Source organism: Tachysurus fulvidraco, chromosome 9 (assembly GCF_022655615.1).
Source record: "Tachysurus fulvidraco isolate hzauxx_2018 chromosome 9, HZAU_PFXX_2.0, whole genome shotgun sequence".
Taxonomy (NCBI): Eukaryota; Metazoa; Chordata; class Actinopteri; order Siluriformes; family Bagridae; genus Tachysurus; species Tachysurus fulvidraco.
The window spans coordinates 9334507-9354001 of record NC_062526.1 but is presented as its reverse complement, the minus strand read 5'-3'; the positions used below and the strand labels follow the sequence as shown (position 1 = coordinate 9354001).

The 19495-nt window shown below is 37.0% G+C and overlaps 1 protein-coding gene across 2 annotated transcripts in view; it reads left to right on the top strand.

The window, feature by feature from the left end:
- The window catches only part of edil3a (EGF-like repeats and discoidin I-like domains 3a), a 170278-nt gene that overhangs the window by 110523 nt on the left and 40260 nt on the right, over positions 1–19495 (top strand). For both annotated transcript variants that reach the window (XM_027138617.2, XM_027138616.2), the window contains exon 5: positions 14957–15138. In XM_027138617.2, the coding sequence (XP_026994418.1) occupies positions 14957–15138 (182 nt within the window). The remainder of the gene's footprint in view (positions 1–14956; positions 15139–19495) is intronic.

Genomic DNA, 19495 nt, shown 5'->3' with positions numbered 1-19495 from the left:
TCACTATCACAGGATACCACTTTTTCCAAAACTCAGTCTGTGAAATTTCTGCTCAGCTTGATCTACCTTGGTCAAGTGTTATTATTGTGAAGTGATGCAGTAGATCACACAAACTCAAAAGCGGGGCCGAGTGCTGAGGCATGTAGTGCAAACAAATCCTCACTACAGACTTCTGAACAGTCAGAATTTACTGAACCATCACATCAGGGCTCTCAAGTTTTGAAGACAGGCAAGAGTGACACATTTTAAATATGTCTAGCCCCCCCACAGGCTGTAAAACTGTAAACTTACAGTACAACACAGGCTGTAAAACTGTTGGAAAGTTACAGACACTCATGAAAAACTCATGCTGATTATCTGGGAAACTTTCTCTAACAGCAGTCAAAGTGTCATTGTTTGTGTCAAACAAGTTGTGAATTTGTTGTAACATTACAACAGGAGATCATGACACTGTGCTCAAAGTGATGCTCGCAGCTCCAGTGGTTTTCTCTGTGGGTGAACGAGGAAGATGCTGAACAATTTCAGGATATGCTTTTTTCATTGTTTGTTGTGTTAAATCTTACCCATATACAATAGTGCTGATTTTCTGATTGGCTATTGTGTAGCCTTTTTTTGATTGGCTGATAAGTGTCAGGTTTGACTAAGAACGCGCTTGATTCCTGCCCGTAGAGACAGCGGTGCGGTATATTATATATATGATGAATAGTAAGTTGTTCTGTGTGACAAATACAATGTGTGGCGTGAGAGCGTGAGAAAAGGCTGAAATGAGTGACTGTCACTCTCAATGCGTGATACTTGACAGCCCTGATCACATAGATTATAGACTTGTGGAACATGTATTTAAAATCGTATATCTTGATGTAAAATGTATATAAAATGTCCTGATTAATTGTTGTCCACTGGTTAGCTTGGAGATGACTGCCTGGTAAAGCGACAGTGTCTGTGCATCGCTCATTTATGATAATACACTGTAAAATATGATAGCCTGATTAAGTTATGCAGACTTGTTTCTTCTCTTTAACTCTAATTGTCGTGACAAGTTTGGATATTTCACTCAAGTTTATGAAAGTTGAACCTTAAAGTAATCCATTGTTTTAACTGTGTTAAGTTTATCTTAAAGTTAAGTGAAATAGAATGAACTAGCCACATAATACTAGCTAGGCTATAAGCTTTGAATGGAAAAGTGCAGCTCTGCTTTAATGTTACACTGTAGACACGGGCATTCAGACGTTCACGAAGGCCCAATGTAAAGAACAAAACTTTAAATGTTGTCTAATATAACCTGAAACTCACCACCACTTCCAAATAAATGATTAACCTGAGCTGACTATCACTAGATCCCAAAAAATGTATAATGTACAGTATATTTTTCTCTCACACACACACTTTTATTCTCTCTTCCTCTGTTTGGCTGCCAGCTTTCACATCACCATAAAATCAGACCTTTTCCGTGCCAAATATTAAGACGTTATCCCGGTTGATGTATCTAAGCTGGTATGATTTCATGCTATTTCTGACCCAGTGCTCTGTTGATACAGTGCTGACTGAATTATTATTAAGAACACCAGATTATGGAGTATTTTTTATTTTCTTAGTAATCATAGTTCAGTCATTTACAAAAAAATCATGAATCTGTTTTGCATTGCAATTCTACTACATTAAAAAAAAATAATCGCATTCAGGCCATCCTTAAAAATATTTTGGTTTGCAGTAACAGTAAAAAAAAAAAAAAAAAAAAAAAGGTCGGTAGGCAGGTCTGTGGTTTTTTTTTTCAAGTTTCAATGTAAAATAAAAAAAAAGTACAATTTTGGTGATGGTGATTACGTAGGTATGACTTTAAACAAATTAGCAACTCGTGACGTCACTGACTGGGTCTTCAACCCGTGCCTTCGGGCGCATCATCGCAAACCTCATTTTGATGCTGGGCACAGTTTTTCCAGAAGTTCGTGCCAATTTAAAGCGGTGTCGAGCAGCGTATTATGGGGCCCGAACCCGTATGACTTTGAACGGTGACCGCGAACATTTTGTTTACTGCAGCCGCAGCGCGAACCGTTGACTCTGACAGTGAATGAGATTATGACGAACGCACAGGCCATAGTGTAAACATAGATATCACAGGTTTTTATTTAAAAGAAAGAACGTAGCCTTTGTTTGTATGTAGGCCTAGGCAATTTAAATATTTACAATACTTACTAAAATAATAATTATTATTATTGTATTGCATTTGTATTAGTTGTTTGAAGAGTAAAAAAAATAATAATAATTGGTCGGTCTTAACGCAAATTTACAACCGGCAAGTCGGTCGGACTTAAAGCAAAAAATAAATAAAATTGAGTCGGTCCTAAATTGACAGGGTCAGTCGGGTTACGGCAAACAAGAATATTTTTAAGGATGGCCTCAATTCGAATTTTTTTGATACCGGTGTTAATGTTATACTGTACATACATAGTCATGTATTTATGTAGAGCAAACTTATCCAATATACTACTTTTTTCTGCTCATTTCGTCTTTTTCCCCATTTATTTTTTGTTGTGCACAAATGTATAATTTGCTGGTGGATGGAAACCCCACTACTTTCTCACCTTCTCCCACCATTATCTCTGTCGTAACTCCTGGCCCAGCAGTGTGAGCTTGATGACTGCTCTAATTTGCCGAGTCTGTAGCTCGGCCTGCTGGGAAACGGGTTTGGCTGTCATGGCAGCACAGTGCTGTCTTTAGGGATGACTGCTGACTTGTGTGGCGAGGTCAGTGTGTGAGCGTCTCACACAGCTCCTCACTAAAGATCATCATCTGCAGAGGGGAAACGTCAACACCGAGTCTCAGCTGGGAAAACAAATCCGAGGCGATAAGGAAAGTCTTCCCGGAAGGCTTGTGTCTCATGACTTGCTAATGTTATTTGGAATCAGTGTTGCAGTGCTCTTGGACAGTATCAATTTCTAGACACATATTTGGTTTAAAAACATTGACATAATATGAACCTTTCAAGTAACTTCTCTGAAACTGGAATTGCAGAAATTAACTGTGAAATGTAAGGGCTGATATAGAGTGGAAGTGTATAATACAGTATAGTGTAGAATCTCTACACCGGAGAGATTTTTTTTTTAATGCAGTTATAAGGTGCAAAACTATTTGAAATGTACCAACACTGGGCCTTCATAACACATTTATAAGTATTGCATAAATATTTTATAATGCAATAGTGCAGGATTTATATAAGGCTTATGTCAACTTGTGAGCTGGCATAAAGTTTGTTTAGAGCAGATTGCTTTGGATTAACAAAGAAACTGCAGTAGAAAAAATTTTGTATGAAAATGAAAGGCTGCTCTGGAATATGTTTCTCTGTTGCACGCATCTCAAACACACGTTCTAACATTTTTTAAGCCTGGTTAACCCCAGGTATCTGATTACAAGTGAAATAGATTGGCACCATTTTGTTACATCTGACTGACAAGACGATTAAAGTCTTACATTTACTGCTCTGAAACGGCCTCCATACCTGACGTGGTCTTTGCATTAAGAAAGTCTAGCCCTTTAGCAGCCATGCGGTAAAATGTATCCTTTACCATAGGATTTATGGACATCTAAGTTCTGAGTGAGTTTCATGTTTTATGTTACTATAGAAGCACTTATTGTCACAATGGTGCAGTAGTGTATTTATAAATGTGATGCAGCACTTATAACTGTGCTATAAAGCTTACATAGCTGTAGCTGATATGCTAATATAAGAATTAGAGTCACCCGGAGTCTAAAAAAAGGAGACTTTTGATCTTTAGATTTTCATATTGTGAAAAAAATGAAAAGCACAAAGATTAGGTTTAAAAAAAAAAGAAAAGAAAAATGAACTTGTGTATTGTTTTGACATTGTTGAACTCACGGATTTGTCACGAAGACGAAGTCTGCTGAAAGCATGTTGTGAAAACGGCTGTTCATCCGATGGCATTTCTTTGCTTTGATTCCTCACAAATCCGACTTTTGATTGAAGGATAAAAAGGGATGAGACTGAAACTGTAACAGATCGGATCCCTTCAAATAGGGCTGAACAATTGAGATGAATTGGCTCGGAGCTAGTGAGAATTTTACCTCTGTAAATATTAGCAGTCAGCACCTGGTGTGTGGGGAAAGCAGGGAGCTGTCACGCTACAAATTGAATTGAAGATGTATATCAACAGAAGGCCCTACGTGAAGCCCTAAACAATCAGAGCACAGAAATGCAAAAGCTTCCCCATTATTGGATGTGCTACAATGCTAATAGACATGGATAGCTCCAACCTCAAGTGACGTTTTTATATGTCCTTTCAATTTATCTATCAGTATGGCAAAATGATGATTTCTGTCTATTTTTAATAGATAATAAATCAAAGCTATTTAAAGCAATGGTCATCTGAAGCCTCTAGGTGCAAAGCCTCCACCTGTCATGTTGATTTAAAGTTTCAAGTATTATTATTATTTTTTTTTTTACTGAACTGTTTTTAGTTCTTGTAATTAGTTTCTCTTTTTATTTTAACACCTATTAACATTCTCAGCATATGAAAGTAAAAAAAAAAGCTTTTTAGATGATCTGAGTTCTTTAGTATGTAATAGGCCATGAATTATGCTCTGAAATGAAAGTACATAAAAGGATGATGGTGTTTTTTAGAGCGGTCTTTGGAGGTGAACAATGTGATAGTATCTAATAAATCTAATAGCTTTTGATTCCGATGATGTGTTTTCAGCTTCAGATTTTTTTTTTCTTTGCTTCTTTCTTTTACTGCATTTCGGGGTCTTAAAATAAAATGATCTTATACAGTTGATCTGCTGTTCAATTGGAGCTTAGGGAGACAAGTCATTTACACACTAACAGTCACAATAACATGTCAGCTAACTAGACAATATCCAGACCCAAATGCAGAGATGGAAGTCAGGCTGGGGTTTTATTTAAAAAAAAAAAAAAGACAAATGACAAACACAGGAAAACACTAGGAATAAAACTAACTGAATACAAAAACAGGATACTGAGAACAAAAGAGGCACACAATTACAAAGACTGATACTGGTGTAAATGGGGCAGGTAATTAGAGAAACATAAAGGACAGGTTTGCAGAGGCCGGAAGGGGATGAGGATCGGTGGGACATACAACTGAGCGCTAAAGGAAAACAAAGACACATTGCATGAGACACTTAGTAAAAACCCCTGCTGGAACGTCCCTGGTGTACAGGCAGGAAATAGCCATCCGAGTCATCCATGACACTTAATATGAGCAAAAGCTGAAACCTACACAGCAAGGAGTAAACCGGAAGCAGTGCCAAGCATGAGAAAGACACAAAACCTGAGTAAAAAGCGACACATCATCAAAATTGTCTGAAATTTTCTTAAATCATGTCAGCAATGGGGGGCACGGTGGCTTACTGCCTCACACCTCCAGGGTTGGGGGTTCGATTCCCGCCTCCGCCTTGTGTGTGTGCATGTTCTCCCCGTGCCTCGGGGGTTTCCATCGGGTACTCCGGTTTCCTCCCCCAGTCCAAAGACATGCATGGTAGGTTGATTGGCATCTCTGGAAAAATTGCTTATAGTGTGTGATTGCGTGAGTGAATGAGAGTGTGTGTGTGCCCTGCGATGGGTTGGCATTCCGTCCAGGGTGTATCCTGCCTTGATGCCCGATGAAGCCTGAGATAGGCACATGACCCAAGACGTTCGGACAAGCGGTAGAAAATGAATGAATGAATGTCAGCAATGATTTTTGCAGTCTGACAAACACATTTTTCTGAAACATTCCAAGAGAAATTTCCAGGGAAAAGAACAAGGTTAATCTTTCTTTTCAGAGGCCTTCTGTAGTTCGTCTAGTTTGAAGAAACCTGTAAGAAGAAAACAAAAAAGCTGAAACTGAATTTATAAAAAAACAAAAAAGAACCACACTATTCATTGATGAAGGAGGAATGAAGCGCACACACTAAAAGCACACACACTTTCGGATTCAGATGGAAAAACTGATAATATATTAAATTTGAAGCAACAGTTGCCGTCAATTTTGCAATCTACTGTACAGTCTTAGGTGCAATGTAAAGAGCATTTAAATTCAACTCTTTCTTCTTTGGTGCAATTTGTTTGTGTTTGTGCAGCAATCGAACAAAGGTTCACACCAAAACAACCGGACCATCTCCCTGAGGCCGACTCTGTACGGTTCCAATCAATCTCTAGCGCAGTTCGATTGCAACAAGAAAGCGAGTCGATCCTGAATCGCCACAAATACAGGAAGTGAACAAAACATTTCTTGTGTATTGGGTTGCAAAAAACATTTTTCTGTAGCTGTGAGCTTCTAAACTGAGAAAGAGGACAAAGCTTAGTGCTGCAGAACTGTGATGTGAAATGAGATTGAGAATGATGAATGAAAAGAGAAAATAAACTGATCGTTTTTACCATTTTGTAATATACTGTAATGTAATATATTGAGTGTGGCTACATGTTCTCATCTTTTGGAGGTTTGTTTTCTTTTTTTCCGTTGTCATCTCTCTAACCAGTGAATGAAGAGGTTTTAGGCATGCATTTTCAGAGCTAGGTGACAAAACCAGTAGGAAAACAAACCAAACCAAATTACAAATGAACCACATGTATCAATTTTGCTCTGATTCAGACGCAGAAAATGGATTAAAAGGTGTGAAAGAGTACTTAGTGTAAAAGAGCCTAAGCTCTCAATGCAAATGGAGTCATGGATCTGATGCTACTGATGTTTTATTACCAATAAGATTTTACTGTATATGATGTATATATATATATATATATATATATATATATATATTTATATATATATATATATATATATATATATATATATATATATATCTTCATTTTTTACTATATTAATTCTTTTTTCTCCTTATGTTTAACTTCTCTTCTCTGTTTATGTTCTGTAAAGCTGCTTTGAGACGAAGCCCATTGTAAAAAGCGCTATGCAAATAAACTTGAATTGAATTGAATTGAATTGAACGTACTGTACCACATCAATACTGATTGGTCAGAAGTGTCTGTGTTGATTGGTCAGAAGCTCTGATGGTAGTGTAATTGAAAGTTTTAAATTATTTGACATTACATAAAGTGGATAAAACGCTTCAGTGTGTGAAGTTGAACCTTGAAGTTTATAATCTGAGACAATGAGCTTTTATTTAAAGATAATTCACTTATCCTAAAAACTTTCCAATCCGAACAGCATTGTCTTACGGAAAGTTCACATTAATATCTCGTATAAAGTGTAAAGGTGATAGCGGAGGTTTGATCCTTTTTTTCGCTGCAGCGCTGACAGTTCAACCATTTGGTGTGGCAGCGTTAGGGATCAGCGCGGATCCGTTAGGGATCAGCACAGACTTGGTGCCATGTGCGTTTGTTGTTTGTTGTCACGTGATTGCCCCGTCCACGTCTGCTCCCCGGTCATCACACCTGTTTCCCATTGTGTGTGATTGTCCGTGTCGCTATATATGTGAGCCGCGTTGCATTAGGCAGCACGGCTTCATTGATGATATTGTTAGTTCCCCGTGTGTTGTGGTTTATGTTTGTTCTTCCTCATGTATTAAACCCCTTTCATTTGAAGCTATCCTGCGTACGGGTCTGTCTCCAATCCACCTCGGCCAGGGTCCTGACAGGCAGCTTGTTAAAGTTAGAGTTCAGCTGTGTGAAAGCAGCTGTGGAGGTGTAGATGTTTCAGCTGTCCAGATCCGAGCTGATCAAAATGTACATTTTACAGACACACAATCATTGTGTGACTACAGTAATACCGTACAATAGTAATCTTTCTTATGGTCATTCTTTACACAGATACAATCATATAAAACTACGGTTACTATTTTGAAAGCGATACTAACCGAAATACCATTAATGGGTGGAAAAAAGATTATAAAAGCAAAAAAAAAAAAAAAAAAAAGAGAGAGAAGCAAAGCAAACAAATAAGCAAATAGATTTTTTTTCAGCTTCTGTTTTTTTGTTTCTAATCATGCAGGTAAACTCATTACATTTGCATCTATTTTTTATTTTGATATAAAATGTTTTTTTCCTCCTGCTCTATAGATTCACACACAGTAACAGTAGGAAATCTCCTAAGTGCTATCAGACCTTTCATCTTCCTCTTTTTTCCCCACTGCCCAGGTGTCTCATCATTGCTATTGTTTGGGTGCTGTGTCAAAATGCATGTTCATTAGTCACCACTCTCGCTGGGTCCTAGTTATTTTTCTATGCCTTGATCTTGGTTGGATTCACATTATGTCAGTGACCTGCAGGGCATTATGACAGTGTGTTGCTGAGACACACTAATGACTGTTCTTGACAATGCCTGAAAAAATAGAGAGTGACATTTGGTTGTCAGTGTACTGTATTTCATTAAAATCGTGCATGCAGTCCACAAATGAATAAAGAGATTCATAAATAAACAGAAGTATTATGCTCTTTATAACTATTTCTAATGGGTCTTGCTTACAAATTATTTGTATAGCCCTTTTGACAATGGACATTGTCGCGAAGTGGCTTTACAGCACGTAAGAAATATTGCAAAAAGTACAAAAACGTTAACAATCTTTCAAACTATCAAACATTCAACCATGGTTTCATTTTATCCTACCAAATGGATAAGGTGCTGAACTACCAATCGGAAGGTTGTGAGTTCGATCCCCAGGTCCACCAGGCTGCTGCTTCTGGGCCCCTGAGCAAGGCCCTTAACCCACAATTGCTCGGTGGTATAAAATTAGATAAAATGTAAGTCGCTCTGGATAAGAGTGTCTGCTAAATTCTGTATATGTACGTAGCAGAGAACGAGGTGCGTCTGGTGAGTGAACAGATAGTGAATCAAACTTAAATACCATTTTAAACAGAAGTGGTTTGTATAAATTATATTGGGCTGTAGAGCCGATCATTTTTGGCTACTGCTGTTTCTTATATAATCTAAATGAAATGCTTAACACAAGCACCAAGAATAATGGTAGCTAAACACCCACAAAATATGACTGTAGAAAGGACATTATTCATAATAACATTCGTTGCTGTTTATAACAATTTATAATCACACCCTCCAGTGTCAGCTAAATGAGTCTGGTTCCTCTCGAGGTTTCTTTTTCTTCCATCTACGGGAGTTTTTCCTTGTCACAGTCGCCTCAGTCACCTCAGGCTTGCTCATTGGGGATAAATGCAAACACGCTTAAATATAAGTCTTATATTAATCTTAAACTTTTATATAATATTAATCTTTGCATCATGTTTTTTTTTTCATGTTCTGTAAATCTGCTTTGATACAATGTCCATTGTTAAAAGTGCTACAGTATATAAATATTAAATAAAATTGAATTGAATTGAATTGAATTAAATTGAAAATACAAACTGACACTCTATGATGCTGGATGTGTTACTAAATTAGTAACTGGAGGAAGATGAGTACTGGCAACAACGCACGTTTGTTCCAGCATGCGTTATTTAGTCTTCTTCATGAACACATGCACGAGTATTAGCTCATACAGTACATATGTCTTCTGTAGCTCTGCCTACTGCCACACTCAATCTTACAGTTTCTAGAACTTTCTCAGTTATAACAACTGTACTTAGTAACTGATCGTTTTCTAGCTATATTTCTAGAATCCTTTGTAAAAAAAAAAAAGTTCTGTTAACAGAAACCCAAACTTATTTTACATTCTAGATGTAAATAAATCTAATGTAATGAATCCATTCAGTCTTCCCTGTCTATCTCATGTACATTTGTTTTATAGCATGGTTACAAACATAAATCATTACATCTGTGTTACATTTAGCCACAAAGAAAGCCTAGACAGCTGGCTCTTGCATGTCACACACATCCTGTAGTCTAAGGACATTCAATATTGTAATAGTATAAGTGAGGCTTTGAAAGGCATTTCCTCTTAGAACTGCTTTTTTTATTTTTATTTTGACCTTTTTACATGATTTCGAACAAACATTTACCAAGGAACGCACTGCAAGAACCTCAGAACAACAAGACAAGACAAGAACACAAAGCAAGAACCTGTTTCAAGGACATTTCTGATACAGCTTGATGCAGAAAATGTCACTGGTGCCGTTACGGCTCCAATAAAAAAAAAGTACGGGTGGTTATATGAAGTCTTAAGTGATTTAACAAGACAAAAGAAGCAAACAAGCTTTTTTAGATGCTCTACTGCCCAGCTCATTCTCCTTGTGGTCAAGAATAAGACCAGCTCGGGAAGCATTCAGTTTCTGTTGCCAAGTATCTACACACCAAAGCACATTGTTTAACAAGCTGAAAAGAGGATATAAGGCTACACTAGGTTTGTAGTATCGAATTCAGGCGCGATAATTTAAATTTGAATTGAATGCTAATTGAAGGAACTTACTGAATTGTAAACTGGAGCTAATACAAAGAGCACTAAAAAAGGCTTCATGGAGGAAATCTACACTGTTTCAGGTACTGTAGAACCTTTTACGTTTTCCTTTTCAGAAAAACGGAGTTCCAGTAAAACGTTTTTAGAAAGCTAGCGATGATTAAATCTTTTCTCTTAACACACAGAGAGAAAATATAGGCCTTATAAAGCTTTTTAGCATGTGTCCAATTTTTTTTTATAACTTATTGTCAAGTCAGAAACCACCATTTTGAAAACTCCATAACTGGATCCCAGATTGAACAGATTGCAAAACAATGCACTAGAAAAGAAAAAAAATAAATGTTAGCAACACAGGCTTAAGGAATCTATGCTATTCATCTTCTACAATACCCCACTGATACCACAACTTAATAAATCTGTCAGAGAACCACCATACCATGTAACTTTATAGAGTTAGTAAAACAAAGTCTTCAATACAATCAGGACCTACAGGGCTAGAATGAGTTTATGCAACTTAATGAGATTTTATTATATATACAATTCTATAATAATAATAATAATAATAATAATAATAATAATAATAATAATAATAATAATAATAATAATAAGTATAAATTTTAGTATTGTTATTATTATTATTATTATTATTATTATTATTATTATTATTATTATTATTATTATTATTATTATTATTAATCTTTATTAATTTTATTATACACTCAGCAAAATTAACTCACCTACACTGCACTACAGTTGATTAGGACTGATTTCATGCCAGGGCAATCTCACAGCTACTGTTAGCTTTTAGTGCAGGTTAGTGTCTGTGTTGATTTTTCTTCTAAGGTTCTTCTAAGGATTTTTAAAAAATATGCCAGTATTTGGACTGGTGACCCTAAACTGTCCCTAGGTTTGCATGTGTGTGCGTGTTTACATAGTGCCCTGTTATTGTCTGGTGTTTATTCCAGGGTTCTTATTCTTTATGCGTGGCTCTTAATTCACAAATTTGACAAGGATAAAGCCGTTACTGGGAATGCATCAATGAATAAATGACGGCATGTAGTGTAGAACATACCAAGTCTGGGGAGAGATTTTTGTAGTATCTAATAACATTTACATCATGTACAGTAAACCTGGAAAGTCCTATTTGGTTGGTTAAATCCACATGCAATGAGTTGGTTGGGAAAATGTTGATCAAACCTTAAAGCCGCTGCTTTGCTGCATATGTTATTATAACATTTTAATGACTTAGGATATGCTGTCTCAACCCCACAATCTCAAGGGTAGAACTCCCACTTTCCTAAGTATTGCAGCATCACTATTACATGTGAATGACCTCAAAAAAAAAAAAAAAACATAGAAGGCATAAAATGTTTAAAGAAACAGCCATTGGCTTTCAAGGACGGTCTGTGAAAGAATAGAAACTCTTCTGAGACATAGATCTATCCTAAAAGCCTCTCATTCCAGGTTCTTCTTTATTTATTTTTTTTTTAAGAATCCTCCATCTCCTGCTCAATAGTGTGCATTTGTTGACTTAATACACAGTGCCTGTCATTGATATGCTGGTACAATAGACAAAAGCACTCATCTTCAACAAAGTGGCTAAATTCATGTTAGGTTAAGAGCATTGCCTTGGAGGACAAGAGCAAGGAAACATCGATGATGATAGCTTGTCACTGAGTAAAATGGTGGCATATGGCACTGAGGAGCAAACAAGCAAGAGAAGTGTGTTTGGAAACAAGACAAACAAGGACTGTGACTCAGGTGGTGCAGGAAAAATGACAAGCTACAAGTGATGATAATGCACCTGAAAAGATGTCTCGGTGTTATTTCTGTTCTTTAGCCCCAAATAACCTGAATATGTGTAGCTAGTCTGTATCTTCAGATCAGGATAAGGTCGTTTACACACATGACTAACAGCAGAAAGACGAAATTTGTGTGACTATTCTAAATATGGACAAATCATACATTTATTTTCTAGTCCACTGAGCAAGTAAAAGCTCCAGTGTGCAAACACTGCAAGACAAAACAATACCAGACATTACACCAACATAGCGCCAACCAGTGTGCATACTTTATGTCCTATAGTACATGTGCAGAAATACTGGAATAAACACTTAATATAGTAACAGCAATTATGAGGTATTGTAATGTATTGTACAAAACAGCAGTTGACTGAAGTGTGCAAGACAGCATGTGCAAAGGGAAAAAACAGTGTGCAAAAACAGCATGTAAACAATTTAATATGGGTGGTGCTTTAGACATCGATGTATATTGGAATATTGGAGTGTTTATTTGATGTAGTTCAGTGCAGTCCATACAGTTGTGTGTGTGTTTTGTGCTCAGTACAGTTCAGTTCAGTTATTGAGGAGTCTGATGGCTTGTGGAAAGAAACTGTTACTGTACACAGTCTAGTCGTGAGGGCCCAAATGCTTCGCTACCCTTTTCCAGATGGCAGGTGGGTAAAGATTGTGTGTGAGGGGTGTGTGGGTTCATCCACAATGTGGTTGGATTTGTGGATGCAGCATGTTGTTTTAAATGTCTGTGATAATAAAGAGAGATTCCAATGGTCTTCTCAGCTTTCCTCACTATCCGCTGCAGGGTCTTGTGTTCCGAGATGGTGCAGTTCCCAAATCAGACAGTGATGCAGCTAATCAGGATGCTCTCAAAGGTCCCTCGGTAGAACATGGTCAGTATGAGGGGAGAGAGATGGGCTTTTCTCAGCCTTTATAAGAAGTAAAGATGCTGCTTGGCTTTTTTGGTGATGAAGCTGATGTTGAGTGACTAGGTGAGGTTCTCTGCCAGATGAACACCAAGAAATTTGGTGCTCTTGACGATCTCTACAGTGGATCCTTTGGTGTTCAGTGGAGAGCGGTTGCTTGTGCTCTCCTGAAGTCAACAACCATCTCTTTAGTTTTATCAACATTCAAAGACAGGCTCTACACCGGGGCGCCCCCAAGGGGTGGCCAGTGGTGGTCACGGCCACCCCTGTATAAACTCTGGCCGGACCTGTGGCCACCCATAGTATGAATTTGAATTTGAATGCATAATGGAAATTCACAATAGTTCATGACGTGAAAAATAAATAAATAAATAAAATCAAGCACACGCTGCAGCCACCAAAAAAGATGATTGGTGATGTTACATTAAACAGAAACAAAACTAAACAAGTATAACACACACTACACTGTGTATAACAAACACTACACTGATTTTTTATTTTATTTTTTATTTTTTGGTGCCACCCCAAGATTTTCTGTGGCCTCCTCTGGCCACCCCTATTAAAAGTTTCCGGGGGTGCCACTGCTCTACACCAGGCAGGTATGGTATGTTGGCTCTACACCAGGCAGTTAGATGTGTCACCTCTTCTCTGTATGCTGACTCATCGTTCTTGCCGATGAGACCCACCACGGTCGTGTCTCATCAGCATCACGCCAATCCATAATGCCATTCTTCACATCCAAATTCTTTACTGCATTTTGTCCATATTTTGTCCGTATTTTGACAATTTGCCAGGAGGCATAGTGTCTTTCATAGGTGTCTAGTATTGTAATTGAAATCAAACATGGAAAAGCAAATGCAGACCTTAATTTGAACTCTGGAAGTGACCCCGCAATGGTGAAATGGTGATGTGGTGGTTTAGTTGTTAAGGCGTTAGACCATTGATCAGAAAGTTTGAATTCCAATCCCAGATTCACCAAGCGTCCACTGCTATGTCCCTGATCAAGGCCCTTAACCCTCAATTGTAAGTTGTAAGTTGCTCTTGATAAGTGTGTCTGCCAAAAGCTGTAAATGTAAATTTACTTTTAGATACTTATATAAAAAACAATTAAAAAAAAGGCATTTTAAATTGAAGATAACTAATATGTTTTTAATCAGTGGAAAAAGCTTCTGTAGATGCCATATGGTACTTATTATTATTTATTAGACACAATACTATCTAAGGGGCTAATCCTCAGTGCCAGTCCTAAGCTTGGATAAAGTGGGAGGGTTGCGTTAGGAAGGGCATCCGGCATAAAACCTGTGCCAAACTCAAATATGCAGATCAGATGATCTGCTGTGGCGACCCCAAACAGGGAGCAGCTGAAGGACAGCAACAATAACAACAACTAGCCATAATATTGAAAATGCCCACCAATATGGTTACCATGGAAACAGCTACTCATACTTAGACTTACAGTATCAGTCTCAGAGGTCCTCCCTCACAAAGTGTTCTTACTGTGTCTCATCATCTAGCACAGATTTAGCATTAGTAAAATATTTCAATACAAACATTTCAGTTAAACACAGTTAACACATATCATGCATTATGTCAATATATATATATATATATATATATATATATATATATATATATATATATATATATGTATATATATATAAAATTTCAACCCACAGCAACAGTTTAAAAGTAGCTCAATAGGTTGGAAAACAATGGCCATGGCAACCCTGTACTTTTTTTTTTTTCTCTTGTTTATTTCTTTGGACACAAAATCTTCACACTGGCTATCGATTTGTCCATGTTCTAACTTTATATGCTCTCTTAAACACACAAGATTAAATTCTTTTTTTTTAACCTTCACATAATTAACATTCAGGTTCAAAATGTTCTCATAAATCTTATCTGTGTCTTGCCCAGAATGTTCTGGCCCACTTGGTATGGAAGGAGGGATCATCTCCAACCAGCAGATCACCGCCTCTTCCACCCACCGTGCTCTTTTTGGTCTGCAGAAGTGGTACCCATACTTCGCCCGGCTCAACAAAAAGGGACTGGTGAACGCCTGGACGGCTGCCGAAAATGACAGATGGCCATGGATCCAGGTAACAGATGCACAGAATGACACTGGTCATGGACAAATCTGTCATCACTGAATGAATATGAATGTTAAGGACGTGCTTTTGTTAAAAGGTTTGAACTTGGGGTTAAGGTTAAGGAAAGATTAATAGTTAAATAGTTATTAATAGTAAAAGACTCATAGTAGCTTAGCTTGGAAAAGGCGCTCTCATTTATTGAAATGATTTTGAATTTTGCATTGGATTTGTGATGAGCATCGTAGGCTGCCTACATATGAACAGAATGAAAATGCTTTGTTCTGGCCAAGCCATTGTTTCTCTACAACACCAACACCACCTTGGGCAGCATTCACAATGGATTTGCTGCTCAATTATCCGATTTCACTCAGATTCAACTTTGTCCAATTTTATATTAACCTTTTCAAAGTACAACCGATGAGATGATCCCTTATAGATTACGTAGCTCACTAGTAACAAACCATGGTATAGGTATATAGGTATAGTGGAAGCATGGCTATTTATTTTGTGTTGCCCAATATCGAGGGCTGTTTAATATAGCCTTCAAAATGTAAAACTTTTCTCTAAGACTCTAAACTTGTTTTCATCCAATCCAGACTAGGTCTGGTATCAGTCTCATAGCTCTCAGATGTGTTTAAATTCACTTTTTTTGTGTTTTTTATTTATTTATTTATTTATTTATTTTACATTTACATTGACTTGTCCTCTCAAATTCTCTAGAGGATAACCAAAGTCGGAATTTTATTTAGATGTTAGCAATTGCGTTTAGCTCTATAAATGATTTCAAAAGTGTCTTGATAATAAAACTCACAGTAAAAATGCTTAGAATTTTTTATCAGCTATGCAACATGTGAATCTCAGAACACTGATTATATTTTGACAGGCTTACTGTATATAAAGAAACTAAGATATAGACCAATACGTACATTATATCCATTTCCGCTTAGTTTCTGAAGTGGACACCATACCAGTCCCTTGTCATGACCTTTATTGCCCTGGACAACATTTCTGCCAGTGCTTACGAACTCTTACAGCGCTTTACTTTTCTCATATAAAATTCAGACTGTGTTTTCAGACTGTACGAACGTTGTCATTGCATCTCTTTGTTTTGATTGATCGATATTGATGTTGTGGAACTGACAACACAACGTATCAATGCATATCAATGCTGTGCCACAGTCTCTCCTCAAGATCATTTGGTATTCTTTGAAACTATCCGCACTAGAGAAGGTTTGATTGATATGCTAGACAATCACAATGGAGAGAAGTCTCACTCCATTTACTTTCATTTCCTCAATGAGTGGCACCCTGTGAAACTCTGATTCATTCCTTAAACACATCCTTGTTGCATGCACAGTGGCTGAAGATCCCTGAGCGAAGGAGAATTCAGCGGTATGATACGTTGTCTCCATAACAGTTTGACCAGGATCAGTTAACCTTATGTTGCTTTCTGTTTCTTTATGTTTTTAGACTCCATTGTATTACTAATTCAGTTAGACTTTTGGGCAACACTGTGCTTTAAATTTAGTCCTTAAACTCCCAGATGCAAATTTCACACTCCTGTAATTTTACTTTTTTTCCATCTTTAGTGTCTTTGCACTCGTTTAGTTTATTGAATATTTCTGAATGGACCATATGAATTTATAGATTAACTGCATAGTAAGCCACAATTTTAATGTTTCAAGAAAATGCCTTTATAAAATTTTCATGTTTAGTAAAGAGAAATGATTTTCCCGACTTTTTTCAACATTTTCTTTAAACGCTAATGACGATTAAGTGATTCTGAAACACGCAGCCAATTTTAAAAGAGCACACTACTCACTTGGCAAAAAAAGGTATTACACACAGTCTAGCTGTTTATATTTAATTTGGGGCATTTTATTTTTTGAAAAGAGACAGAGTAGGAAAGGCTTGCTTTTAAAGCAAGAAGATGAGCCTCCGAGCTAAATGTCAGTCACTTGAATGTAATCATTTCAGCCGATTTGTTATGACCCTCTAACGCTATTTGACCACTAAACTAAAGCAGCTTGAAAACCCTAGTCTAATGACATTTTATGTGTTTAAAGGTAGCAATGCCAGGGAATCCTAACACAACCCTTTTAAATCTTCTTGTTTTTTTTTTTTTTTTCTTTTGTACTATGCACACAGCTAGAGGTTGCTCAATGTGGTGCTTTCAGGCCGGTTAAAGAAAAAGGAGAATAGAAGATGTAGTGAAGGATAGAGGAAACATCAAGTGCTTACGATGTTTGTCTGGTAGTAATGGTGCCATAGGGGAGAGGTGCTTTGGAAGAGTGCACCATGTGAATTGTGGGAAAATAGTTGGGCAGACTTAGAGCCATATACACTAGTATGACAACATGAATAGGAAAATAATGTGCACACTATGGGTTAAAGTATAAACCACTTAATTTGTGTTTTACGTCTGTATTTTTAGAGCATTTTCACACCAAGTGTCAAGGGTAAACCATTGCCTGTCTAAATCAGAGCAAAAGTACTATTTTCTTTTACACCGCAAATAAAATACTGTAAAATCAACCAGAAATATTAGCTGAGAGGAGATTTACTCATATATATTTGGATAGAAATGCAGTAATGAGAAAAAAGGTAAACAAACTTTTGCTAAGTGCATGTATACATCAAATAAATTATAAAATATAAAATTCTGACACTATTTGTTTTTCATTTTCTAGATGAAATAAACAGGCTTTTTTATGTTTAACATTTAAAACAAGAAAAATAAGAAAGTAAGTATATTCAATATATACAGTAGCAAGAAGACCACAATTCTACTTTACACACAAGCAGTTGTCAGTAACATAATTTGTCATGAAAATGGTATTAAATTAGAAATGTATGCAAAATAGAAGCCTTTTGGGCCACGCTGTGTAAAAATTAAAACTTAACACAAAAAAACTTTTCTGTTTTTTTGTTGTTTTTTTTGTCCAGTTTTTAAGAACTCAGCACATTTCTGAAAATTATTTTGGCTCGGTTTGTACCTTGGGTCTGTTTAGCATCCTGCCTCCTATAATACAAGGCATGTTTGTTTCACTTCCTCCGTTTGGGCCAATAAGGTTGAATTGCTTTCTCGATGCTGCCGAGCAGGACTAGATTTCATGTGGAACCAAACCAAGAGCACCTGAATTGTTTTGGTGCACACCTGAATGCCATTGTTGTGTTCACCTTCCTACAGTAAATAAACTACAGCAGGGTCCAAGTCAGACGTACTAAATGCCACATATGTGAAACCCCTCTTAGTTTACTGTATTTATTTATTTTCTCTTTTTTTTCTGTCAACACAAGGCTGCCACAGGTGATGTAATGCTCAACAGCAAAATAAACCAAATCAACTCTGTGAGCTGTGAACAACATAAATAGTGCTTATGTTTCTTGTGGTGTGTGTGTGTGTGTGTGTGTGTGTGTGTGTGTGTGTGTGTGTGTGTGTGTGTGTGTGTGTGTGTGTGTGTGTGTGTTTGTGTTGCGTGTGTTTAACCGGGTTGCTGATTAGATAGGGAGGTTGTGTGTGAGATTTGTGTGTGCTGTCTGTATCTTGACTGTCTTACAGACATGCGATTGTTTTGTAGCACTCAGGGGAAATTTCTTTTGCCTTGAAGTGGACGATTTCCAGATTATATCTCTGACATCAGGAAATTTATGATTGAAAGTGTGTTGCTTTTGGGCATTTAGACAGTTCGGTCGTCTACACGCGGGAAAATTTTGTGATATATTCTGCAGATTAGATTTTTGACATCTTGCTGGTTTGCTGTAGGCATGCATAAACACAGAAGATAAATGAGGATATGTTAAAAGGTACAATAATTAAGCAACATGATAATTATATTAGTTTCCCCAAATGAGCTTATTGTACATCCTTAATAAGGATAGGGTATGTGGAGTTATTAATTAGATTCATTAGATTTGTTTATTGTATTGTCCAATAAACCGTGTAACACAATCTGATTACTTCCTCCAAATGTACCAACAGGAGCTCTGATTTGTGGCATGTCTGTGTCATTCTGATTAATCCCACCCAATTTACCCAGTGTGGGCCAGGCTTGTGATATGGCAATTACTCAACTTAATTATGCATCTTGCTGCAGTCTACCTTTCCATGTTAGCAGAATGAATTATCCCAATGTCAGCCTTGAACATATTTACACAGAAGAATACGCTCACGCTTGGAACAACATTTAAAGGGGCAGTTCATACATTTACAAGCAGTTAATTGTGGATACAAAGAAAGGAAAATGCCAACATCACTAACAATTCTGTAAGGACCACAGCACCTCAGGGTGTGCTGTTATAGGAAAATAATCTACAGTGTAGTGGTGAAGATCTTTTTATTTTTTTCCAGTAGCATGATTTGATG